Here is a 26625-nt window from a genome sequence, read left to right on the forward strand (position 1 = left end):
TCCGGGTACTCCGGTTTCCTTCCACATTCATGTTAGGTTAATTGGCGACTCCAAATATCCATGGGTTGGTTGTTTGTCTATATGTGCCCTGTGATTGGCTGGCGACCCCGCCTCTCGCCTGAAGACAGCTGGGATAGACTCCAGCACACCTGTGACCCTCATGAGGATAAGCGGAAGAAAATGAAATTAATGTGGGCTCCCTCTCAGCAACCAGGGGACCCATTGTACATAGACCCATCTAAGCTCTCTCAACTGAGAGCTAAGAAAATGTATTACATACAACGTACATGCATAGTAATGTCAGAAGAATATTATTGCTGGAATCCAAATATTTTTATCCAGATAATCCAAGTGGCCATTTTATACTTAGGAATCATCTCTTTTGCTCCACTGTGGGCTGCATTGCTGTAAATAGTGAGTCATCCTCACATCACAACTCAGCACCAGTTTAACAATGGTGGACTGTCAAATTATTTAATGTTTGTTAATCAAATTAATAATCCATACATTTTCTAAGATGTCCTCACTCGGGTCGCTGGGATGCTGGAGCCTATCCCAGCTGTCTTTGGGTACACCCTGGACTGGTCACCAGCCAATCACAGGGCACATATAGACAAACAACCATTCACACTCACATTCATTCATTCATTCATGGACAATTTGGAGTCGCCAATTGGAATGTGGGTGGAAACCGGAGTACCCGGAGAAAACCCACACAGATATAACCGAGCGGAGAATTTAACCCAGGTCTCGTAACTGTGTGGCCCGTGCGCTCACCACTCGTCCTGTGCACTAACCACTCAACCCCAGTGCGACCTGCAAATCAATAAATATACCGGTAACTACTCTTTAACTTACGCAGTCATAGCAGGAAGAGGCAGGATATAATGCTTGCAGTCTGTTAGAATGTTGCTGCCCTCCAGGCAGCTGGTGAACCAATTGCACACAGTCCTTTTAAATCCGTACAAGGTCACTTTACAGGCATTTACTGTATAGAAGCGAAACTAGAGCTGGCTTATCGTTCCATAGTGTCATCAAACACACATGAGAGTCTGCTCAAATACGCGTAGGTTAAGACAGGAACAGTGAAATGAATGGAAACCCTTTGGGGCTGCGTCTTAGTGCTTGCTACAGTGCCTTCTACGCCCTTCTGCCTTCATTCTGTTTTTGCATCCCGTCTTTGCATACAATGGTGATTCATTTTGCAGAGGGACAGTAAAGTCGCAGTTGAATATTCAGCACCATCACCCTATGTGTCATTATGTGTTGAATCCCCTTCCCTCACCCAATCTTCCCCTAAACTCCTCACTGACCTTTTCCTATTTGCATGGCTGCTGATGTTGAGACATTTTGCTGACCTGAAACATCCTTTGATCTACACTGTGTACATTAAAACACTGTGACAACAACTTAACTTTAGTGTTAAGTTGCTGTGCAAGTTTAGTGTTCATAAAAGATGTCACTGAGTGGGTTGACAAGCTAGTTGTGAGTGCACTGATCGCTCGTGATAGGCTCCTGCCAAAGAAAGAACTACTGTTCCTCACTAAGCCATAAATTAGCCACACTGCTGTATAAGCCGAAGGGTTCAAAGTTTAAGAAGTTGAAAGTTTAAGAAGGTGTAGGTGAAATTGAAATTCATTGTCTGGATAATGAAAAAAATGGACATAGAAAAATAAAACAATATAAAAATATCTTGTTTTTATTGAGTTGCTCTCATATTAACTGTAATTGCATTCTGTAAAATTATTTGCAGTGGAAGTCATTATTAATGTGCTGTTTGCAACACGCACAATTTCTGCTCCACGGATAACAGTGACAGATATTCAAAATTCAGTAACGAATTGTCACCTTTTTTTTAATGTCTATAATGTACTAATCAGTTTTTAAGTATCGGGATATATCGGAATCTATGAATAGTGATGTGAATTGAATCACCACATACTAGGCGATACACACACCTACCTGGAACTGTCTGTAGTTCAACAAAAAATGACATTATGCAGCTAAAAAGCTAGTTATATCAATGGTGCAGGAGTCCAAAACTTAGTTTCACTTGATCAGAAAAGTAATGCTTGAGGTGGAGGGCTGCAGCACGTAATGTGTAGGCTTTCATCTGTTATCTCTAGAGGAGGAGGATTCTCTCTGTCATCACCTCAACTCTGAGCCCTGCATTACCTCACTCATGCACCGGCCAGCTTGCTTGCTTGCCACTTATGCAGCTCAAGTTTGGCGTGCATGCTCCGCGTCTCCCCTCCCTCATGCACAAAACCTCCCCCATCGCCCCTCTCCTCCTCCTCCTCCTCCTCCTCCTACCCACCGCTGTCTCTTCTCCTTGTCTCTTTCGCTATTACGTCCGCTGACGGTGTGCAATTGGAGCACAGCGTGTCGTCCTTGCGTTGCCTGGAGAAACGAGAGGAGTGTGCATGCCGACAGTAGACAAACCGGACTAGATGAGAAGCCCGAGGGAAGGTGGTGGTGGTGATGATGGTGGTGGTGGTGGGAGACTACCTCAAGATGCCTGGTTTTAGCCTAACGTGTCCTGCAGACTGTGCCCTTCCGAGGCTGTAAATAGAGAGGAAAAGAGAGATAGAGGCAAGCTGGCTATGCTGCCTGACCCTGCATGCTGTGTTGTGGTGTAGCATTGTTTGGATTGAGGCAGTCTCCCATAAAAGCCAAATCAATGAGGATTCTGAGGCCATTCCTTCAGAAAGGAGCGCATATGCTGCAGTGTTTCTGTGGACAACGATCGAAGTCGACCACTATCACCAACGGTGAGAGACCTCACACACGCCACGCTCTCTTTGCATGCTCCTAAAGTGGGGAGGTGATGGTGAGGATGAAGAAGATGAGGATGGAGGTTGAGTGGTTTCATTGGCCACAACAAGTCGAGTGTGTGTGCGAGTGTGGCTGCGGCGCATGCATGGAGTCTCTCCTTTAGCGCTCATCATCTGGCCGCGAGTTGAGTGTGCACCAGTCAGCTGCCGAGCCCCGCAGTCCTCCACGTTCCACGCACACGCTTCACCCTGTGCGCGGGTGCGTCGAACGGGTGCAATGTCGTGTCAACGTCCCCAAAACAAAAGATGACAATCAGCACCACGGATAGCGTCACAGCGGAAGACGCCGCTTATAGGCCCCAGTTCCCAAACTTTTCACTTCCTTTGTACAGCAGACATCATATTCTTACATAACCATTACTTTCACTTGTAACAATGTCTATTATTCTTAGTCTTTACATCTGTAGTGTCTGTTGTTTTTATTTAAATCTTGAGTTCAAGTTGACATATACTAAAACTTTGGAAAGTTCCTGTGTTACAATATATTCTATTCTATCTAACAGTATTTATTATTCAGTGTTGATAATCCATACAAAAGCAAAGACACATTACAATCAATACAACATTTAAAATGTATTAATGTAATGTATAAAAGCATGCACATTGACACATGCTTCCTTAACTTCGGTACAATGTTAAGTGAATGTTATTTGGGTGGGAGACTCTGACTGCTTGAGAACATACAGTAGCTACTTGGAAAAGTTGCACTAGGGTGTAATTATTAGCTCTGATAGGGTAAGAGACAAATATGGATATGGATAATACAATGGCCTGTCACTCCAGCTGTAGTGCTATGTTTAACTTTTACAGCGAAACCCTCTACAATAAAGTAACCCTTGTTGCAGTCAGTCATATACACACTATGATGTAATCATACTTTAGCTGAAGTGTTCCTCAACAAATTCAGGGCAGACAATTAGAAACTCCATCAAGCTCAGTTGAATCCTTTGAGACAGCTGGACCAAAAGCAGCACACATTGGGATCTGTGGAAGTCAAGAATAAAAGATTTCCACCGGTCCTTATTCTGCAGCACTGTTAGATAAACCTTGTGTGAGCTCGTCACACCATCATGAGCTGGATCTTTGGCTTCAAGCAGGCTTTCACAACTTTTTCAACTCAAGAACCGCATTATATTGATATTTGGTTCCTTTCCAGGTCCCCAAATTTCAAGTACAGTCATACCATATTACGGTAAATCGGTTCCAGTGAGTTTCCTCTTATTTATGAATAGAATATTGAGCATCAAAACATTATTAGAGCCTTCTAGACACAAACTAACACCCCTATAGTAACCTTTATACTCACATTACCCAATACTGTAAATAAGTATTTGCGACATAAATACTCATGCTCATGTGTGTTTCCCATGGGAGCCGAGTGGTGGGTGGACAGGAAGTGACATTGGGGGTTCAGAGTTGAATTTCAGCTTGGTGTTGTTTATGGCCCATGTTTTTATTAGGAGTCATTGTACCTGTTGTGGGTGTTGTTGTTGTTCACGGCGACCAAGTGGTTAGCGTGCAGTCCACACAGCTAGACCCGAGTTCGATTCCACCCTCTGCCATCTCTATGTGGAGTTTGCATGTTCTCCCCATGCATGGGCAGGTTTCCTCCCACATTCCAAAAACATGCTAGGTTAATTGTCAACTCCAAATTGTCCATAGGTATGAATGTGAGTGTGAATGGTTGTTTGTCTATATGTGCCCTGTGATTGGCTGGCCACCAGTCCAGGGTGTACCTCGCCTCTCGCCCGAAGACAGCTGGGATAGGCTCCAGCCCCCCTGCGACCCTCGTGAGGATAAACGGTAGAAAATGAATGAATGAATGTACCTGTGGGGAGATACTTCAAACCTGCAATAAAGGCCCATTATTTTGGCGATTAAATCTGTTTTGTGTCTCACCAAACATTAATGACACCCAATGACCAGTGTAAAATATTACATATCATTCGCAGCGTCCTTGAATGCATCTTTTGATTTACTTAAATTTAAATTGTTAAAGCATGGAAGTGCTTAATCGGTAACATTTGCTTCAGTACGCATATTTTTGAGTCATTGGTGGTATTTAAGCTCGAAACAGCACAATTTATTTGTTTTTGTTTAATTTGTTTACAAATCTGTCATCAACAGTACACATCAAACATGAATCCAAATATAATGTTTGCCCGCGTTCATAAAAATAGGAGTTAGTTGTCAGTGAGTGAACAGTCAGTAAAAGTTGATGAGTTGTGTGTACTATGGATTTTGTGGCACACAGAAGGAGAGAGCTTTGTTCTTGAACCGCAAGTTTGGAGTTGATACTTGTAGTTCAATAGTTGTCAGGCGGGGTCTTCTTACTCCTCATTCCACTTGTGGTAGGCTTTTGAACAGTTGTACTTACAGTCTTAGTTGTACTTACACTAGTTGGACTAGTTTTTTCATGCCTAAATGGGTATGAGATGCAACCTGAAACCATTCTCATTTATTTCTCATTGCTCCCCACATAGAGTACAAGAATATTAATGAAAGCGATATGTGCAAAGCAATGTAATACATCACTGTTTTGGGAGCAGGATAACAACATCATCTAATTTACTACTGTGTCGGTTTTGGTTCAATGAAGCAGTGACAGCAAAAATAAGTAAGTGCTATATGCCAAAGCCATGCTTAAATGTTTACACCCTCTCTCTGCCTGGCTTTTATAACGTGTCACTAAATTAACCTGAACTTTTAATTCAGAGACAGTTTTAAATATACAGTAATCCCTCATTTATCGAGGTTAAGGGATTCAGGCCGTAATAAGTGAATACCCACAAAGTAGGATTCCTTATGTATAAATCAAATACTTTGAGCATAGAAAACCTGTTTACTTCTAAGTATATTTTTAACATTATTAGAGCTCTTTTGACATAAAATAACATCCCTATAGTCACATTTAACCTTGTGCGTCCCAATATAGTAGACATAATAAGAGAAAAGAAATTATTTAAGACACACTCATACTTGTGTGTGTTGGACATGTGGAGGACAGCAAGTGACGCTGGGGTTTTAGAGTTGACCTTTAGCTCGGAGCGGATTACCGCTGCACCAGTAGCCTGTGAAATTGTTATTATGATTATTATGTTATTATTATTGTACATGTTTTGAGATAATTCAAATCTGCAATAAAAATCTCTTGCGATCAAATTCGGTGCATGCATGAACCCTAGTGACCTGTGTGGAATACTACACAGCATCGCGTTTTTGAATGCATCTTCTGAATCCCTTTATATTTGTATATCAGTTCATCTTGCCAATTTTAGGCTTTAAAATGTTGAATTTAGGTAAAATATTTTTTTTCTTTATTCAGCCTCCAAACAGCATGATTTATTAATATATTTTTGAAAAACACTGTTTTGTTGCTTTGTGTGTTGTCTTTGTTGCCAGTTAGAACTTACATGGGTGTGTTTTTATTTTTACGTTAGCTTAATTGCTTCTAATGCTCTAATGCTTTTAATGCATTAATGTTCAACTTCAAATTTAATACATTCATTCATTTTCTACCACTCATCCTCACAAGGGTTGCTGGAGCCTATCCCAGCTTTTTTAGGTGAGGGCCGGGGTACACCCTGGACTGGTCTCGCCAGCCAATCACAGGGCACATATAGACAAACAACCATTCACATTCATACCTATGGACAATTTGGAGTGGCCAATTAACCTAACATGTTTTTGGAATGTGGGAGGAAACCGGAGTACCCGGAGAAAACCCACGCATGCACGGGGAGAACATGCAAACTCCACACAGAGATGGCTGAGAGTGGAATTGAACCATGGTCTCCTAGCTGTGAGGTCTGCACGCAAACCAATGAATATTTTTTTCTCAATACACTAAATACACTAAACTACTAATACACATTATCAACAATACATGATTAAATGCTAGATACTTATACTATAAAAATGCTAAGACCAAGCTGTAAAAAGTGCTATTACTTGAGTTGTAAAGACATATAATTTCTATATTTAAGATTATTGAGTCATTTTTGAGTCATTTCGAAACATTTTTACTCGATGTTAAACATAGAACTTCTAAATGAAACCTGATGAAAACTTCCCAATAAGTTTAGCTCTAAACACCGGTAGTTCGTTTGTTTTCCACATGGGGGCAGCAGACCTAAAGAAATCCATGCATGACCAGTATTGTGCTGTGTTGGTGGGTGGACTGTTGATGTTGGAGGCGATGGCAGCATAAAGCAGAGACATCCTTTCCACTGTCAGTGATCAATCAGTATACAGTTTGACTCAAATGCCATCAAAAGCAGTTGTCTTCATAGCTTTGGAATGAAGTTGAGCTGCATGTGTTCTTAGCATGATATGCTACACCAGAAAAGGCCTTTTCAAATAAACCCCATTCTATACTCTTACTGGTAGAAAAAAAACACAGAATACAGCATCCTTAGAATGATAGATGTGTTTATCGACATTTCTTGTTGCTGCCCTGACATATCCTTTCTACCAAGTAAACAACCAGCCAATAACATTACGACTCGCTATAAACGAACTGATTTAGCCTCTTGCCTGCATACCTCATTTGTCTTTTGCTATCTTTATTTCCTCCTGTGAGAAACTTGGACATATTGGCTCCTTCTTATCTCGCTTTCAAACATTGTGTTATATTCAAGTATTATGTAAAGGGACGGGGTCCAAATTGGTGATCTGAGTCCGGGCAAAGGCCTTTTAAATATTTCATGCTGAAAGAAAGATTTGCTGTGCTGGTGAAGACACACATGCTCTACCTCCCACACATGCACGTGTGTACAATACCAGCAATCATTTTATGATATCCTCAAGTGACAATACACATGAAGATACAGTACATAGTTTTGAGTAGTCAGTGTACAGCTGGTAGCAGTATAGGTTTATTATACACTGAAATGGGTCGACACGCAATATCTGGCAACACAGGTGCGTCTAGTCAAGCATGAAGGTGGTAGCGTCCCATTCTGAGGCTGCATGAGTCCTTATGGCACTATGGAGCTGCGGTTCATTGAAGGAATCACAATTACCAACATTTCAACAAGTTGCCAACTTTTCAGTCAGAAAAGCAGCTTTTTTGGCCTAATTTGCATATGATGTTGTAAAATGCTGCAGGAAAAAAGCATAAGCTTGTAGGAGAGACAAAAAAAGTGAGTAAAAACACCTAAAATTTAGAACAAATTGGATTCTTGTTTTGTTAATTTAAAATTGGCCATCATTTTATCTAAATATGTAATATAACAGAATCATTTTTATTTTTGATGCATGGAGTGGAAGCTGACTGTGCACTGCTGGCTTGTGACTGCCTTTGGGCGGGGCCGCCCTGTCAACAGCACCTTCTGTTGCTCAGTGGGAACAAAAAAGGCAGAACAATACATGCTTTCACTTTTGAGTCCCTAACAGCGCCAGAAAAAGTGGCTAGATTTGTCACTAGGCGCTTTTGAGAAAATATGTCATCAAGAGAGGTTGGAATCGCTGCAGATTTAGCAACAAATTCACCACGTTGGCAACACTGCCGTCATCATGGAGGGTGGAAGAAGATTCCGGGAACAACCTGTGCAGCTCTAGGGAATTCCATGCCCAAGACGATTAAGAGTGCTAGATAACAATGGTCCTCATATTAAATATTTACACTTTTTCAACATGATTAGCATATTGGCCGCACGGTCGTAGAGGATTTGAATCTGTCTTTCGGCCTGTAAGTTTGGGGTATTCCGGCTTCTTGAGTCGGCGTGTCCAAACTTTCCCTATGGATACGCTTGACTTTTTAAAAACCCAAATTTAGGTTGAGATATTATAAGCAGTTAAATGGACTACATTCCAGTTATATATTATATAGGTGACAAAGCAATATCCTGTTGCCATCTGATGCTGGCTGTGTTTAATTTTATGCTGCGAGCCATTAAAAGCCAGGCTGTGGACCACAAACGGCCCCAAACTCAGATTTTGGACATCCTTGGTCTGCACTCAATGTCCAGTCTAGTGTCATTGCCTGTGTCTTGGGTGTTATTGTGTTTTATGCGTGTCTAAAATGGGATTTCCTTTTTCACATATGTGCTCTAGTCATCACTTACCTTTATGACATTTTTAACGGGAACAAATGACTGACATGTTTTCCACGAGAAGACATAAGCCATCCTTGTTATTGCATGGCTGTGAGAATTCCTAATACAATCACGTATGATTGCGTTAAAAGAGTTGGAGAGAGGGAGAGCGGGGAGGATAAAGAGGGAGGGAGATGGGGGAGTGAGAGGAGAGGGGGCGAGGCGGTCTACACAGCGTTCACTTTTCCTTTCGGCGATGGAACAAACCCACGGCACCCACACACCGGGAGACACTTAGGAATGATGCCACTCTCTGACCGATGCAACTAATTGTTGCTTTTGATACGAAAATCCCCCCTCCCCACCCCACCCCTCTCCTGCGGGCTTCCAATACATCTCTGCAGCACCCTTTACTGCCGATCCCCCCCTCTTTCCCCCCCACTGAGAGGTGCCATCGCCGGAACCGAAGCGTGCATGCATGGGCTCATCTGAGCTCCTTGCGCAGCACCTTGGAGCCACTGCGTCTGTCTTTCATGCGCATGGATTAAAAGGGACATTTTTTGGCACTACAGATGATAATTTCTTTAAAAAAAAGAAAGAAGCAGCAGCAGCAGCCCACAAGGAAAAGCTGATGTGCAACCGAAGGATTCGGAACCGAGCTGGTCAGACGCTGAGCTGTTCACCTGGAATATCAGAACCCCCCCCAATGACACGCAGCTGCACCAACTTATCAACACTGTTGCATGCCGCTTGCAAGCTCCGTCGTGTAGATTTATAACAAGTCCTGCCAGTGCAACAAAGTTCTCACCACACGAAGATGCAACCCGAGTCGAAATGATGTTCCGGAATCAGAGTTCCTTATCAGAATGACATTTGGTTGAAACGTTTCTGGACCGACACTCAGAATCTACCGTGCCTTTTTTTTGCATCAGGATTCTGCACCGGTTCCAACCTCAGCCGAACTAGACTCTTGGTGTTTTAAAAAAAAAAGACTCGGTTCTGGGAGATGGCTGCGATTGCCAGCTCTCTGATCCGCCAGAAGCGTCAGGCGAGGGAATCGAACAGCGACCGGGTATCCACGTCCAAGCGTCGACCCAGCCCCAGCAAGGACCCCCGCTCTCTATGTGAGAGACATTTTTTGGGTGTCTTCAGCAAAGTGCGTTTCTGCAGCGGCAAGAAAAGACCCGTGCGTCGGCGACCAGGTCAGTGCTGTACTACCCATAGCCCCCCCAATCTGATCCGTGCAATGTGTGCGAATGGATCCCCCCATTCCCCCGAACCCAACCCAATACCCACCCCGCCCCTCTTTGGAGCAGCGGCGGCATTGTGCTGCAGTCACTGCCTCCCTTCAGAGCCACAGAATGTAGACAGATCCACCTGTTCCATTTTGGCATCAACCTGGACATGTCTAGGCTGTGACGTCACCCCTAGAGTTGTCATGCAATACATGTCTTCCTGATTTTACCCCCCCCCTTTCCCTTGCTAATGTAAACAAATTAAATACCCCCTCCTTTCCCTAATAATGAAAAAAGAGGCACTCAATTGCCTAATTTATATTGAATGCTGATTGGGGTTTTCCAGGGATAAGTTGCACCGCAGTGCACCACAAGGCTCTTTTCAGATTAAATGTTTTAATGGTAAATGTTTATTGCAGAGTGGAGGCTGTACTGCAGTGGAGGGGGGGTATAGCCTCAGTGATTAAGAGCTACTCTCTTTTTACTGATGCCACACTACTATAGTTCCGTGTTGGTGCACTTAAGTCAACAGGAGTAGTTGTGGCGTTATTATTATAGGAGAGCAACAAAACCAGACTGATTATTACAAGATTTTTATACATAGCTGTTATAAAATGATAAGGTCATAATTGGCAGGTAGGTAACTCCCCCCACCCAACCATTTCTCCATATACAGTAAGCCGATTCACTGGATTTTTTTTTGTATCGATCAATTCTGCCTGTTTTAAAAGACTGTTTCTCCTTCTGTCCCAACCACCTCCCCCTACTTCGTAAGATGCACCTTCGAAACCTCCACAGGTGTCCCATAAGGGCTGCAGGCTAGGTCAGTAGCTCAGCCTCCATCCGTGTGTGCTGTGTTTCTTCTCGTCTCCACCCCATCTTTGCGCCCATGTCGACTTTGCACCCCCTTTCCTTCCTCTTTTTCTGGGCCAGGGAGGGTGGGAATGGTTGGGAGGGACACATTGAGGAAAGTGTGTGTTGGGGGGGGGGGCTCCGTTGGGCTTCAACACTTGTCTGATTGCTGACTTCTTTGCTGACTTTTATTTTTTTCTTCCATCTCTTTGTGTGGCTGTCTTTAAAAATGTATTTCTTAGCCTTGCCTCCTCTGTTTATTTCTGCTTCTTTTATTTTTTGTTAATGTTGGATCAAACCTCACTCCTTCTCCGAAGTCTGTAAATATTGTACAATGTGTCAAGCTGTAGTGTAGGTGTATATTGGTGTTTATGAATATGGTGTGTCCGCCCCGCCCCGCCCCGCCCCGCTATAGAACAGGGGATCATTCACCATTTCACGGCCATGACACCATTTGTCAGTGTGCCTAAATGTCTTGTCCTGTATTAGTATGAAGTACGTGTATTGACCTTTTTATGGTGGCGCCTGTCAGCCATCATACCACACGTGTATTTTTCGCATGGCAACACATGCAGTGTGCTCTGGACTGTTTTCTTTTGCACAATACACACTCACCGCTAAATGATTGGAAGTGATGAAGCAGTCAGCAGTGGTCCATGATGAGGCCTTCATTTATTGAAATGTGGTTATCGCATGTCATTTACTGACGTGTGCACTCCCATGCACCTTTCGCACTACCACAAAAGCACAGTCTCCCGCTCTCTCTCTCTTGCACATACACACACACATGCATTCAAATCACCCCCGCCTGTCATGGATGATGAGGGGCCCGTCCCAGGAATGGATAGCCCAACCTCAGGGGTAGGTGAGTTGGAGATTGACGTACAGTTGAGTAGACATGTAGTTCATACGTGGGCTCGTCTCTGCGCATATTTGTCTCATAGTGGCTATATTAAGCTGTTAAATCAAACCTTACAGTGCAACCAAGATTCTGGGAAGTTTGGGATGGCTCTGACTGCTCGGTTTCTGAGAGCTTTTTCAAACACTGGCTGTTTGTGACATCACATGGGACCAGGGTTCCTTATATGGGCATGCGCTGTAGGCCAGATACTCCAAATACAAATATAAAATATTCAAACGACGCATTCATAGCGGTTACCACAACAACCAAAATCATCCCAAATAAATATCCCTAATAAAAACATGGGCTGCTGCTGTGGGCTACAATGACACTTAAGTCCGCCACTCACTCACCTCCCCAAAGGAACACATTTATAGCAACACACATGGAATTATTTATATCTTAAATGCTTTATTGACTATAGGGGTGTTAGTTCATGTCTATAGGGCTCTAATTATGTTACAGTCTGTATTTAGAAAGTTGTAAACAGGTTTACTATGCTTCAACTACAAAAATATTCCATTTATAAATAAGGAATCCCACCTTGTGGATATATCCATTTATCACAGCGCACTCCAATGCTAAATGTAATCCCAACATTTCAGCATTTACATTGCAACAGACATGGAATGTTGTGGAATGTTCTTTAATTTGTTATCATTTGTTATTTAATTGTCTCCGGTCTGGAACAAATTAAGCAAGGGATTACCATGTGTCAATTTGTTGATGATAAATCTCTGATTTTGACCTCTGACTTATAAACATAGTGTTAGAATGTTGTATTCTCGTGTTAATACGGGAGCCAGGCAACAACATTTTGTTGGCAATTTCACTGCTGTGATTTTGTTCAATGACAATAAAGGAAGTCTAAGTCTTAAGTTATTCTAAAGTTTCAGATAATGAGGTTTGTGCATTTGGAAGTGAGCCCCAAAACACATTTGGGATGGCTCAAATTGGTGTCATCTTACAAGGAACACTAAAATCATCACACACCGACTTAACACTCAAAAACTAAGTAAGAAATATGCAAGGCAATATGAGTTTGAAATAAAAAAACAACTATTTTAACTTCATCCCATAATGCTTTTCGTTCCAGCACAGCATTTCATTGGTTATTACTGCTGGGGCGCTGCAATGATGTCAGCCACCCTCTGGGCTCCTCTGGTGGACAAAAGCAGCATTGCAGTGCTCCAGCAGCAATAAGCAACAAAATGCATGATGGGATGAAGTGAACTTACCTCTTGTTTTAAAAAATATATATTTTAAGCCTGTATTGATACTTGCCTGTTAAGATGGGTGTTAAGTTGCTGTGTAATGATTTAAGTGTTCTTTGTAAGTTGACACCGTGAGTCGGACTGTTATAAAGAGCAATGACCTCCTGCGATTTCCAGTGGGTTGACAAGGTCATTCCGAGTACACTTGCAGTTTGTGATTGGCTCTTGCCAAAGAAGCGGCAAAGTGTTTTAACGATTAGTAGTAATTCTAAAGCTGCACTGCTGTATAAGTTGCAAGGTTCAAAGTTTAAGATAAAAGTAGCCGATTATACAACGGAAATTTGGGTACATCTTGAATATCAAATTCATCTGTACATTTATATATGGACTCAATGACATGTTTTCAATATGCCATGATTATTTATTCATTTCTGTTTACATAAAAGAATAGCAATAAAGCACATGCTGCTATTTCAAAGCCAACCTGCCAGATTCAGTGCTTGCATGCCAGCCATCGGCTGATGTCACAGTGGCTGCGTCCACTCTTTTACGTTCTGTGGCAACATCCTTCTTCATGGTCCTGCTGTGCTTGCAGCAGATGGCCCATGATGAGCTGACATCAGCTTGACATAAAAGTTGAAAGAACTGTGTTCAGTAGTCTGGATCCTGAAATCATTCGCTCTCTAGGGATGCAGTAAAATAAATTGGGGGCTTTATGTGACTTCTCTTGAAGGCCTGACCTCTACGTTTACTTCTGACCTTGGAACACAGTCATTTAGATAACATGTTGCACATCAGCTGTTACTGAAATTAAAAAATAGGCAACATTGGAACTCAGAATACTGTTCCAGGTGCAGTTCACCAGTAGTTTTCCCTTCCTGCTTTCTTCCATACATTGAAATCAAGCACGTTGTGAATATGCAGAAAAAACTTGACCTTTTGGGCAGATTTTAGGCCTATGCACGTTCTAAAATAGGTACAAATGTTAGCACATCTTCCACAAATGTGTTGTGACAGCACTGAATAATAGGTTTCCCCTTTGCCAGCCAGAGAATACAAAATTATTTGTTGCCTCTCTGCTTCCCTCTCCAAAACTCATCCACTATGGTTGAAAAATAACAATACGAATTGTTTTATTAATCTCAAACGTTATAGCACATCAGTATGATGAACGGGATGCTAGCTTTTACCTGTATACGCATATATTTCTCACCGGCATGGCCAGACATCCAGTCGTTATTTAACCTGATCTCAGTTCCCCCACTCTGCTCCCCTGAAGTGTTGAGCGCTTCCAGCGGCACCCTGGCGAGGCACCAGATGACATAGCCTCAAAGTTGGAGGACGGTTCAGGGTTATTATAATGAAGGAGAAAAAAAAACTCTGGAAACTTTTAGATTAAGATAAATCTTTTGGTCAACCTTGCTTGTTACATTTCATTATTAACGATAGTCCCATTGATGGCCAACAGTAAGTATGAGGGCAGATTCCGAATACAAATGAATGTCCTATTTTTATTTAATATATTCCCAACATACTCTGTAATTGGTGCCACACTCCAACCTCCACTATAAATGTGTATTATTGTAGTCATTTATATCTATACATTCATTCAGTCTGACATATTATTCGTGGGCTGTGTGTTTTTGGCTTGGCCCAATGTGTGTGTGTGTGTGTGTGTGTGAATATGTGTGTTGCAGAGCCACAGCTGAAAGGCATCGTGACACGACTGTTCAGCCAGCAGGGCTTCTACCTGCAGATGCAGCCGGATGGAACCATCGATGGCAGCAAGGACGAGAACAGCGACAACAGTGAGTGCAGCCTTTGTATCATTTATCAGGATGCATTAATTATGATGCCACGTGGTCCTGCATCTCCTGTTGGAACTATAATCATTATATTCAATAGTGCAGATAAAACCGTCACACCATACAAATTTTAGAAATTTGCATTTAAAACAGTGCTTTCTTGTAGTCTGGAAAAAGTAGTCTATAATATAATAGTCTTTTTTTTTTTTTGTCCAGTACCTCGAATGAGTGAGCACACTCTTCACATATCAACAAATATTACAATATGTCTTTTCATGGGACAACACTGAAGGAACAATGCTTTGATGTAAAGTAGTCAGTGTACATCTTGTATAACAGTGAAAATTTACTACCCCTTCAAAATAACTCAACACACGGCTTCTGAACTACACGCCTCAGTGAAAATGTCCAAATTGACTACTAAAGATTGTATCAAAGTGTCATTTTGTCAGTTTTTGCCCCATGGGAAAATGTAATAAAATACTTTCCTAAATGTAAAGCGTATTCACCATTGTGTGATACTGTGTATTATTATAAAGTTACAGCATGGCAGGTTAGCAAGCACATCTTGTGAGGCTTAACTCCGTGTCTAAAGCAGGGGTGTCCAAATATTTTCCCACCGATTTTTCATCCACGCACTGCAAAATGAACGGATGCAAGGGCCACTCTGGTATTTTGTAATGAAACATACGTATGTGATAAGAAGGTGTATATATACAGTATTTCAAGACAAAACTGCATTTCAGCTTAGTGATTTAGTTGAAAAAGCACATTATTAGTATGAACTTGGGTCTATGCTCTTTTTCTCCTGTTTTTGCTGTTCTTTAAATCTTTGTTCTTTTGGTAATATTCCAGCAATATGGAGATTGTATACGGTAATATTACGAAGTTTATCTTTTTCCCCCAACCGAAGGACCGTCTGCATACGGTTTGTAATATTATTAACATTCTGGACCTCACACCAAGGGTTCGAATCTCCACTAGTAAGCATCATTGGTATTCGTCAGGAAGGGCATCCTGAATATAAAGTGCTTAAGCCAAAAGTATGCAGATCAAAAGATCTGCTGTGGCAATCGAAAGAAACAAACAAAAATTAGAGCCCCCCCTATAGTCATAGCACCCCTATAGTTACATTTACACTCGTATTACGCAGTAAGTAGATATATTCAGGGAAAATAAGCCATGTAAGAAATAACTAAAACTAGTGATTGTATGCATTTCAATAAATCTCTTCTGGACGTGTGGACAGGAAGTGACGTTGGGGATTCAGGGTTTACTTTTAGCTGCAGTACGGCCACAACAGTACCCTGTTTCATTGTTACTATTATGACGATGATAATAAGTATTATTATCATCATGCCTTTGGGCTGCACGGTGGTCGAGTGGTTAGCGCACAGGTCGCACAGCTAGGAAACAGCTAGGTTGGATTCTCCAGGGCATCTCTGTGTGGAGTTTGCATGTTCTCCCCGTGCATGCGTGGGTTTCCTCCCACATTCCAAAAACATGCTAGGTTAATTGGCCACTCCAAATTGTCCATAGGTATGAATGTGAGTGTGAATGGTTGTTTGTCTATATGTGCCCTGTGATTGGCTGGCCACCAGTCCAGGGTTTATCCCGCCCGATGACAGCTGGGATAGGCTCCAGCACCCCCACCACTCTAGTGAGGATAAGCGGTATAGAAAATGGATGGATGGATGACAGTTACTTAACACTTGCCATTCCAGTTTTTAAAGGTTTTATAATGATCGATGTTGTATTCCAGTTTGGATTACTTCAATCTCATTAGCTTTTTTATATGAAAACTTATTATTATTATTATTATTATTAAAAAATGGGTTTGACCTTCAAGATTCCACTACTTTAGATAACTCAGGTTTTTCGTGATAGTTTTCTAGGAAGGGAAGGATCAAGGGAAAACATATGGGATGGCCTCCCAGTCTGGAGAGACGCCAAACAGGAAACTAATCATGATTTTTCTTGTCTGAAAACATCTTGCCAAAGCTTCTGGACCCCAACAGCCTTCTGGTGGAAAGAACAAGCTCTCTGTGTCATTCGCTCTATGTTTTATGAGAATAAACCTTCTGTGAGAACCATTTATACATTAGTGTCAAGGCAGGGTGTTGAGAAGAAGAAGGATTAGTGCAAAAAGGGGAAAGAGTTAAATGAAAAAAACATTCCTAAAGACACGATACTTCTGTGCACTTCAAACACTTTGCTGTTTTGTGGCACAGGTTGTATTGTGAAGGTTTTTTTACTATGTTGAGGGCTTTCCCGCCTTTAGGTAATCCTCTTGTTCAGCAGAGATGTCAGCCCAGGGATGAAGGGCTGCGGTGAATAATTCAGCCGCATGAAACTAAAAATACCACCTTCTCCGTTTGTACCCAATAAATAATTCTCCACATGTGATGCCGTAAGCTGGATGGTAGACAGAAGGGGAATGCAGGCGGAAGATCAAATGAGTACAGAAAGACTTAGGTATTCACATCCAACACCTATGTATTGATTGTGAGGCTGGATTATTTGAATAATAGATTACCCTTCTAGCCTTGAACCATGGTCTTCTATGACCTAAAACATCCTCACCAACGCCTCATAGAAACAGTCCTTTATTTTCAGGGGGAGGTTTTCAGGTTCAGCAAAATTGATGGCACTGATGGGCATGACTGGACCCGCATACAAGTTGCAACCTAAACCCGGTGCATATTGCAATGGCACTTTTTTATTGTTGGCTCTATTTCGCTGCTGACAATAAGACAGAGAGCAACAACCTTGACTGCAAGGCATCATTTTAAAGTGGCCAAGAGCTTGAATACCCTGTAAATACATAATAGCCGGTACACCAGTGGTGTGAAAACCATTTGCATTTTTGTCACACTTGAATGTTTCAGATCATCAAACAAATTTAAATTATTTAGGGAAAAAAACATCCAAACCTATATGCCCCTGTGTGAAAAAGTGATTGAGATCTATCAATCTGGAAAAGTTTATAAAAGTGTTTCTAAAGCTTTGGGACTCCAGCTAACCACAGTGGGAGCCATTATCCACAAATGACAAAAACATGGAACAGTGTTGAATCTTCCCAGTAGTGGCCGGCTAACCAAAATTACCCCAAATGAACAACGATGAGTCATCCGAAAGGTCACAAAAGACCCCACAACAACATCCAAAGAACTGCAGGCCTCCCTTGTGTTCATGGCTCCACCGTACGAAAGACACTGGGCAAAAAATAGCCTGCATGGTAGAGTTCCAAGATGAAAACCAAAAGAACATTAGACTTGTCTCAAATTTGCCAGAAAACATTTTGACGATCCCCAAGACCTTTGGAAAAATACTCTGTGGTCTGAGTTGAACTTTTTGGAAGGTGTGTGCCTCAATACATCTGGCTTAGAACATCGTACCAACAGTAAAATATGGTGGTGGTAGTATGATGATCTGTGTCTGTTTTGCTGTTACAGGACGTGGAAAACTTACTGTGATAAATTAACAATCCTGTCTACCAAAAAATCCTGAAGGATTGTGTCCGGCCATCTTTTTGTGACCTCAAACTGAAACCAACTCGGGTTCTGCAGCAGAACAATGATCCAAAACACACCAGCAAGTCCACGTCTGAGTGGCCTAGTCAAAGTCCTGACCTGAATCCTATTGAGATTCTGTGGCATTACCTTAAAAGGGTGGTTCATGCTGGAAAAGCCTCCAATGCGACTGAATTACAACAATTCTGCAAAGATTAGTGGGCCCAAATTTCCTCCACAGTGCTGTAAGAGACTCATTTATCATAGTGAGGGTGGCCCCACTAGTTATTAGGTTTAGGGGACAATCACTTTTCCACACAGGGCCATGTAGGTTTGGATTTTTTTCTCTCTTAATAATAAAAAGTGCAAAAAACTCGGGGAAGGGGGCAAACACCTTTTCACACCGCTGTAAATCCCAACATTGAAGTCCTTATTCTATTCATTAACAGCCATGTTTGCATGTTCGTTACTCATTTGATTGATTTTAGTAATTGTCGGCACACACTGAAAGATATTATTGGTTCTGACACCTTTACACTCCATCCGTGTCTGATGCTCGCAGGTGATTGATAGAATGAAACATGGCTTTCAACTCAAAGACTCGGGTGCTCATTTCAACCCATGCATGAAAACAATATTCATATTTGATGTAGATGTTACGTGACGTGCGTAGAGAATGTCTACACCATAGGGACTTATGTTTCTTCTATCTTAAGATTTTAAATTCCATAGTAAAAAAATTGAGGGTACAAAATTTCTACAAGAAATGTGGTAATGGTGTTTTATTTAAAATAAATAATAAAAATCATGTTTCCAATGCTGTAAAATTCATTCCTTGCTTATCTATGTAAATGTCCTTGTAAAGTTGAATGAAGCCAAGTTCGGCCTAAAACTGTGTGACTCTCCACACAGCATTCCACATGTGAGTACACCCCTCACATTTCAATCACTTTATTGTATTTTCTTAAGGTACAGACGTACAGCAACAGTATTTGGATATAGGCGTAAAATAAGGGGGAATTGTGTGGGACACTCAGCACAAGTGCAAGAGAGGCTGAGCCAGCCATCAGAGTGACAACAGTGCGGCAGTGTTGGACGGGGAATAGAATTTTTATTGAGTACAGACAGAGGGTAACCAAGGGACACCAAAAGATATAAACCATTCAGAGGCCCCGGAGTCTAGAATTTAGGGTGGAAGTTGACTCCCATTATGCCTTTGTAATGTCTACGCCTCAAGGGTATGCATTACTGCAACAGTTGCCCGTGTGAATCAGCTGCGTCAGTGGCCCGGGGGCAGTCATCGACAGTCTAGAGCAGCAGTCGATATTTATTGAGCGAAATCGAATCTCCTCAGAGCACAATCTTGTGTTGGCACGTATCCTCTCGTCCCCTCTGGCCCCTGATCTGATAGTCCCCATCACCACTTTGCGGAACCATCATCTCCAACAATACAGGGAATCTGCAGTGCACAGAGAATGTCCCTCCATGCACCATCCGGAACCAAAGTCCATGAAAGTCACTGTCCTGTCCTCTCATTCAATGGAAGGAAAGACACAGAGATAGCGGTGAATCATAGCCACTTTAATGAATGGAAAAGCAGCACATTGCTGCCAATGTGACATTTCCAGATAACCAATGACCTGAATGATGAGAATTTGCAATAAACACAAATGTAATATTGCGGTCATCAACATGCTCAAGGAGAGTTTAGGTCATCTTCTTGAGCTGCTTCAACTTTCTTTAGAATATTAAAATGTGTTGTCATCGTTGGGCATCTCGCCGTGATTTATGACAATTTAACAACACATCATTATGCCCGGCTTACAACAGTTTTAGATGTATAGACATGAGTACATTCTTTTTGCAGCAGTCTGGCTCCAATCAGCATTCAGTGATAACGAAAGGCGATAAAGGCTCTGAGGCGCCTCGCTTATGTTGCAGAGTCAGTCAAATCTGATGAAAGCTCGCCAATGTTATTGTGATAAAGCAGAATAGCTGGATGCCCTAGCACAGCCTTTTTTGTTGTATTAGTGCATGCTGATGTATGGGAGGGGGTATTCTTTTGTCTGACACGTTTTACACTGAAGGATTTGCCTTTGCCTTTTTAGAATTGCACTTTATACACTAATCTTGTTTTGATGTAGGTGGTCATAATGTAACAATATAAATGTCATTTCATGCCACCTTAGCACGAATGTGCAGACAGGCTTTCAGATGGAAGTGGTTGCTTGTAGACACACTGTATGTTCTGATAAACTATCGTTTTTGCTTTATTTTGCATACATTTCCTATTTTGAACCAATACTGTATCTTGGAAACTGTAGCCAATTTGCATTTCTGATTTAATCATACTTAGTACTTAGTACTACGTAAGAAGGGGAAAAAATAGCTGTAATTTTATGAGAATAAAATCAAAATATTAAGTGAAAAAAGTAATATTCTAACAAAGAAAGTTGCGGTTTTACAAGAATAGGCTATGTTGAGGAAAAATAATGTCATTTTAGTAGCATAAATGAAATATTAAAGAAGAAATACACCATTATTTACAAGTTGTAATACCATGACAAAGGAAAAAAAGGAAAATAATATGAAATCTCATAAGAAAACTTATGAAGATCATTTAAAGAAAGTTGAAATATCTGGAAAAATCAAAAACAGCAAAAATGGGGAAACAGGAGCAAAGAAAGAGGTTCATATTAATAATAAGCGTTTTTCACCGATATCACAAAGGTGAGATGCAGCTTTTTTAAAAACTATATATAACATTGGTTGGTTGGTTTACAAAGTATCAAAGTATAGTTCTTGCTCCTTTCATTTTTCAGTTTGTGGCCTTTGGTGGAAAGTTTGGACACCCCTGATCGAGACGTTCTATCAAAGTAAAACTAATTTTGCAGTAATTATAGCTGAGGTGTTATCTACCTACAGTATACCTAAGCTCTAAAGAGGAGGCAAAGAAGCAGACGGTAATTGGAGCAAGGCTTTTGGAGTGTATGGCAAGGAAAACATACAGTAGCTTTCTTTGAGGTCTCCTAAATGCCCTTGTATTTACTAACAAGTCTACTGCACAACACAACAGCAACAGAACCAATGTTGTTAGAGCCGTAAGGAGCAAAACCAGCAGTGATACATCTGAGGTGTTTGTAAACAAGAGTGTAACCTGTATGAGTTTCACACCAGCAGCTGAGTATCAGCACCGATATTTCCAAAAGTTATTGATACTTCAAATGCTGCCATTTTGTGGATTTAATAAAAATTGTTCAACTTGTAAAGTAAAACTAAAATCATGCTGTTTGGTAACAGCAGAAAGGACACGCACCAGCAAATACAAACAGATGGTGTGGACTTTGAAAGGGTGAATGAAAATAAATTTCTGGGGATCACAATAGATGAAAATATGAGCTGAAAGCCTCATATTACAAATATACAACATAAGGTGGCCAGAAATATTTCAGTATTGAACAAAGCAAAATTTGTTCTTAATCAGAAATCACTCCACACTTTTTATTGCTCTCTGGTTCTACCATATCTTACTTATTGTGTGGAAATATGGGCTAATAACTATAAAAGCAATCTTCACTCGCTAAATGTACTGCAAAAAAGGTCAGTAAGGATAATTCATAATGCCGCCTACAGAGAACATACTAACTCCTTATTTCTAAAATCACAAATACTTCAACTTGCTGATATAGTTCATCTTCAAACAGCTAAAATAACGCACAAGGCTAAAAATAACCAAATAGCTAAAAATGTCATCCAATACTTCTCTACAAGAGAGGAGAAATATGATCTCAGTGAAGAAGTACATTTGAAACACTTCTATGCTAGGACTACGTTATGCTAGCCATAGCATTTCAGTATGTGGAATCAAACTATGGAATGGATTGAGTAAGGAAATCAAACAATACACAACGATGAGCCAATTCAAGAAACAATACAAGCAGTTGATGTTTGCTAAATACAAGGATGAAGAGTCTTGAACCAGTCATGATGTGCTATATATATCACTATATTGACACTTACTATGGTACCCATTATGGCATTGGATGCTCATATCACCTTGTACTTCGGTACGAGGTGCATTATTAAAAAAAAACAAAAAAAACCTTAAAAACCTTAAACTGTATTATGGAAAGCAGGAAGTGAACAAATGTAACAGTTACTGATTGTAAAAGTACCAGATGGAGGGGTAGGATTTAATAAGTTTTGCTTCTTCCTACTCCTTTTGGACATGTGGAACTGTGAACTGATTATGGGATGCATTCAATTGTAATCTGATGCATGTTCAAATGAAATAAAACCATTACCATTACCATAATGTAATGTAATGTACCTCAGGAGGTTGCCTACAGCCATAGGCAGCAATGTACCTATAGTGTCTGTAGGCATGTTTGTGGTTAATTAAATTGAAGTGTTAATTGGCACTTTGGTGTGTGTTTAATGTGTCAATGTAATGGATACAATAGACAGAAATGTTATTTTAGAATATAGTTGTTACATACTGTTGCTTTAATTAAGTTACTTAAGATGTAAGGATAGTTCATGTTGTGGGATAAATAATTGAGACTTGTTTTTAATCTTCGAACATTACAGAAGCTCCTTCCAATCTCCTCATCTAGTTTGACAAGAAAATGAGTAAGCCTCAAGCCCGTCATGCCAAAGTTTTACTTTAATGCTCCTCTGGCAGGCTGCTGGGCTTCCCATTGTCCACATCTTGTTCCGTTCACTTTGCTGCTGTCAGAGCGCCAACAAGGCAGTACGGAGAAGAGATGAGAGAGACACTTTCATGTCTAGAAGAGTTAAGTGAAAACTAAATAGTCCTCTTCTTTTCCTTTTGTCTCTTTGTATGTGTGTCCACCATCCGCCACTTCCGCTTCACCCAACTCTTCCTGCAGCCCTGTTTAATCTTATTCCTGTGGGTTTGAGAGTGGTGGCCATCCAGGGAGTGAAGAGTGGCTTCTACATTGGCATGAACGGCGAGGGCATGCTCTATAGCTCGGTAAGACCCAAACTCTAAGAAAACGTACAGTATTTGTGTATGCATTAGCGGTATTTATTCATTCAGCGCACGTTTTGTTCCGTCCTCTTTGATGAATATCCAGCATTAGCCAATGCTGAAGAGCCCTTGTGATGTACTGTTATTGTGTTGTTTTGCACCACTTATCCTCCCTCTTTGTTGATCAAGCAGCACTGAGCATGTTTTACATTTAATTTGACATCAAGTTCAGGACATATTGCTTTGAATGGCTGGCTCTTGTCTTTCTGACTCACTCACTGACTGTAGCTACAAACAAAGGGAGGATTTCAACCTGGAAAAAAATGGGAAAATATGGACATATGATGTTGTCGTGACAAAATGTTAAGATCTCATCTTGCATCATCCATTTATATGTATTTATATGCCTTTTGAATAGTTTGCCGTATGAAAACTATAATTTTAAAACTATAAAAATAACGTTTTTGGCTATTTGGAATGGATTCATTGAATTTACATGATTTCTTTTGGGAAAAAAACATTGGTTCGCATCTGTTTCAGTTAGAGTTCTCCTGGAACAAGTGAATGACGCTAACCAAGGTTCTACTGTACTGTGCAAATATACCTCAGAGAGCAGGGATCTCAAACTCAACCTAGGTGAGGTTGAGCCGCATCACGCATTCCAAAAAAGTGCAGCTGATCCAATGTTGTCATTCTTCATTAATAGCAGTTTAGTACATGAATGGGGGCTGCACGGTGGTCGAGTGGTTAGCATGCAGACCTCTCAGCTAGGAGACCCAGGTTCAATTCCACCCTTGGCCATCTCTGTGTGGAGTTTGCATGTTCTTCCTGTGCATGCGTGGGTTTTCTCCGGGTACTCCGGTTTCCAAAAACATGCTAGGTTAATTGGCGACTCCAAATTGTCCATAGGTATGAATGTGAGTGTGAATGGTTGTTTGTCTATATGTGCCCTGTGATTGGCTGGCGACCAGTGTACCCCGCCTTTCGTCCGAAGACAGCTGGGATAGGCTCCAGCACCTTCGCGACCCTCGTGAGGATAAGCGCTAGAAAATGAACATGAATGGTTCATCAGAACATAGGATTCTCTGGCCTGTTCTTTGCTGTTAGAGACCAGGAAGCACTTCTTACACAACATCACCAGGAGTGCTTCTGGCTTCCCAGAATACTTTTATAAGAAGTTTCATGTTGTTTGTTATTCCCCATAGTAGTAGTCGTTGCCCAGTGTTTGTTTACTGCCCTGTTACATGTTGTGCTGTCATTTTGGGTTCGAACCGGGATTATAGTAAGTGTTCTACACTATAGGGACACCCCCTCCCCTGTCTCTGAGCGACAAGTGAACTGTGTGCTCAGTCTTTCTTTCCTAGTTAAAGAACCTCTGGCTATCTGTTGTGGGACTCAAGTTTGCCCCAATATATATTATAGTATATAACATCAATATAAAATGCTTAGGATGCACAGGTCACAGTGGGGGGGCCACAACAATTGCAGCACAGAAATAGCATTTATCAGCAAGTAATGGCTCACCAATCCCAAATTAGTTACAAATAATTAGTTTGGTTGAGTTGGCGAGTCCAGGGTGTCTTTGGCCTTTGTATATGGCCCTGAGTATAAGAGGTATAGATGATGGATGGATGGAGTTCAGCGATGTTAAAAATGAGAACAATTGAATGATAAAATGTTTGTCATATTATCATTGATTATTTTAGTATTGACTATATTTACTATCATCGGTATTTAGTCTTAATATAGATTATATAATGTTATTATTAGTAATATTGATGCTAATTCCTCATAAATAATACATTCATAATATAAACACATTCTTTTACAGTAATATTTTGCTTTATTATTTGTCACAAATTAATTTAAGGTTAATTAAATGTACCAAATCAGAAGATTATAATTCTTTCATTGGTTTCCAGAAATGAATCTCATAGCTCAGCGGGGGTGTAAATATCATGCTGATGGATTTCTTATGTGGTGTGAGGATGTGAGAAGCGCCCACAGGCGAGTGTGGGTAGCGGTTCGCATAGTGGGGGCGGGTAGAGTCACGGATGTCAAATTTAATTTTGCTGCCTTTTACAGTTAGGTTTATGTACTACGTCGGAATATTTGGCATGCAGAGGAAGTGAAAAAGTGGCGAAGATATATATACAGTAGAACCAGGAGGATAGCCCTAAGTTGGCATGGTTATATAACTTCCAGTTGGAAAATTCCACAAAAAAGGGAAGCAAGGTGCCATACAGTTAAACAGTCACCATAAATTGAATTTTCAAACTGACCATCTGGTCAAACCTTTTTAAAAATCCTAATAAAATGTGAAGGACAGACATTGTTTTTTTTTATTGCATGTATTGATAAGGGAGCAGTTTTATTTAGAGGCCGATCCAGATGGTGAACATTCTGCTTGAAAGATGTGTGATTCTCAACCTGAGCCAACTCATGAGCCCTCACAGATCCAGACGACGGGTTCACAGACTTTAAGTATACACACATGACTCATAGAGCTAGAGTGATTTCATTCATAACTTAAGACTCATCTTATTATAAACACTCCTCCTACCAGACTAATTAATGTTAAATAGTGCACCAGCTGCCGTTGCATGATTTATTGAAATGATTCCAAATTGAGGATGCTCTCTGACCCCTGACCCTTTCATGAAAGCACCATTTGCGTCCGATGGTGTAAGGATTATTAAGAATTACAAGCCATGCAGTGCCCTTGGGTCAAATGGACAGCCGTGACACTCCATCCATCCTTTTAATTATCAGTTTTATGTGGCTGAAAATGCAATTTTGACCTTTCCCGCCACATGCAACGGGAATGTTTGTCGTTTTCGTGACTGCAGAAAGGGCATTTGAATTAAGAACACAGCATAAATGCACTCTGCTCCCAAATGGAGCAGGTCCAGTTGCTAGGATTGGAATCATGGGAAATCAGTATGCATCAGTAGGCAGAATGAAGGAATTGGGCCTTGGAGCCTCAGAGTACCACAGAGTGCTCATAGATGGGCCAAATTAGCATACAGCATGTGATGCAAAGTGTATATTCCTGCATCTGATTAGGTGGTACGGGTTGGGTGAGAACTTGGTATGCGTTTCAAGAGAAACGTCTGTTCACACATTTATGGCACCACGCTTGGTGCAATGGCATCCATAAAATAACCTTCACTTTTTACACCGAGTACATTTAACTTTAGTATTGTTTGCCTCATGTTGTTATCTGTCTGACAAGCTCCTC

At 41.1% G+C, this 26625-nt stretch overlaps 1 protein-coding gene across 4 annotated transcripts in view; it reads left to right on the forward strand.

Annotated features, from left to right (window-relative positions):
- Nucleotides 1-2327: 2327 nt before the first annotated feature.
- fgf12a (fibroblast growth factor 12a) overlaps nucleotides 2328-26625 on the forward strand; it is a 37070-nt gene continuing 12772 nt past the window's right edge. Inside the window, exons 1-4 of one of the 4 annotated variants that reach the window (XM_058065664.2) lie at nucleotides 9081-10074; nucleotides 10883-10930; nucleotides 14772-14882; nucleotides 23284-23387. In XM_058065664.2, the coding sequence (XP_057921647.1) occupies nucleotides 9879-10074; nucleotides 10883-10930; nucleotides 14772-14882; nucleotides 23284-23387 (459 nt within the window). In that variant the 5' untranslated portion in view covers nucleotides 9081-9878. Of the gene's footprint in view, nucleotides 2772-9080; nucleotides 10075-10882; nucleotides 10931-14771; nucleotides 14883-22851; nucleotides 23145-23283; nucleotides 23388-26625 lie in introns of those variants that run through there. The other 3 variants (XM_058065666.2, XM_058065665.2, XM_078791620.1) reach the window with 3 other exon arrangements.

Source organism: Doryrhamphus excisus, linkage group LG6 (assembly GCF_037039965.1).
Source record: "Doryrhamphus excisus strain RoL-2023G ecotype Guam linkage group LG6, RoL_Dexc_Guam_v1.1, whole genome shotgun sequence".
Taxonomy (NCBI): Eukaryota; Metazoa; Chordata; class Actinopteri; order Syngnathiformes; family Syngnathidae; genus Doryrhamphus; species Doryrhamphus excisus.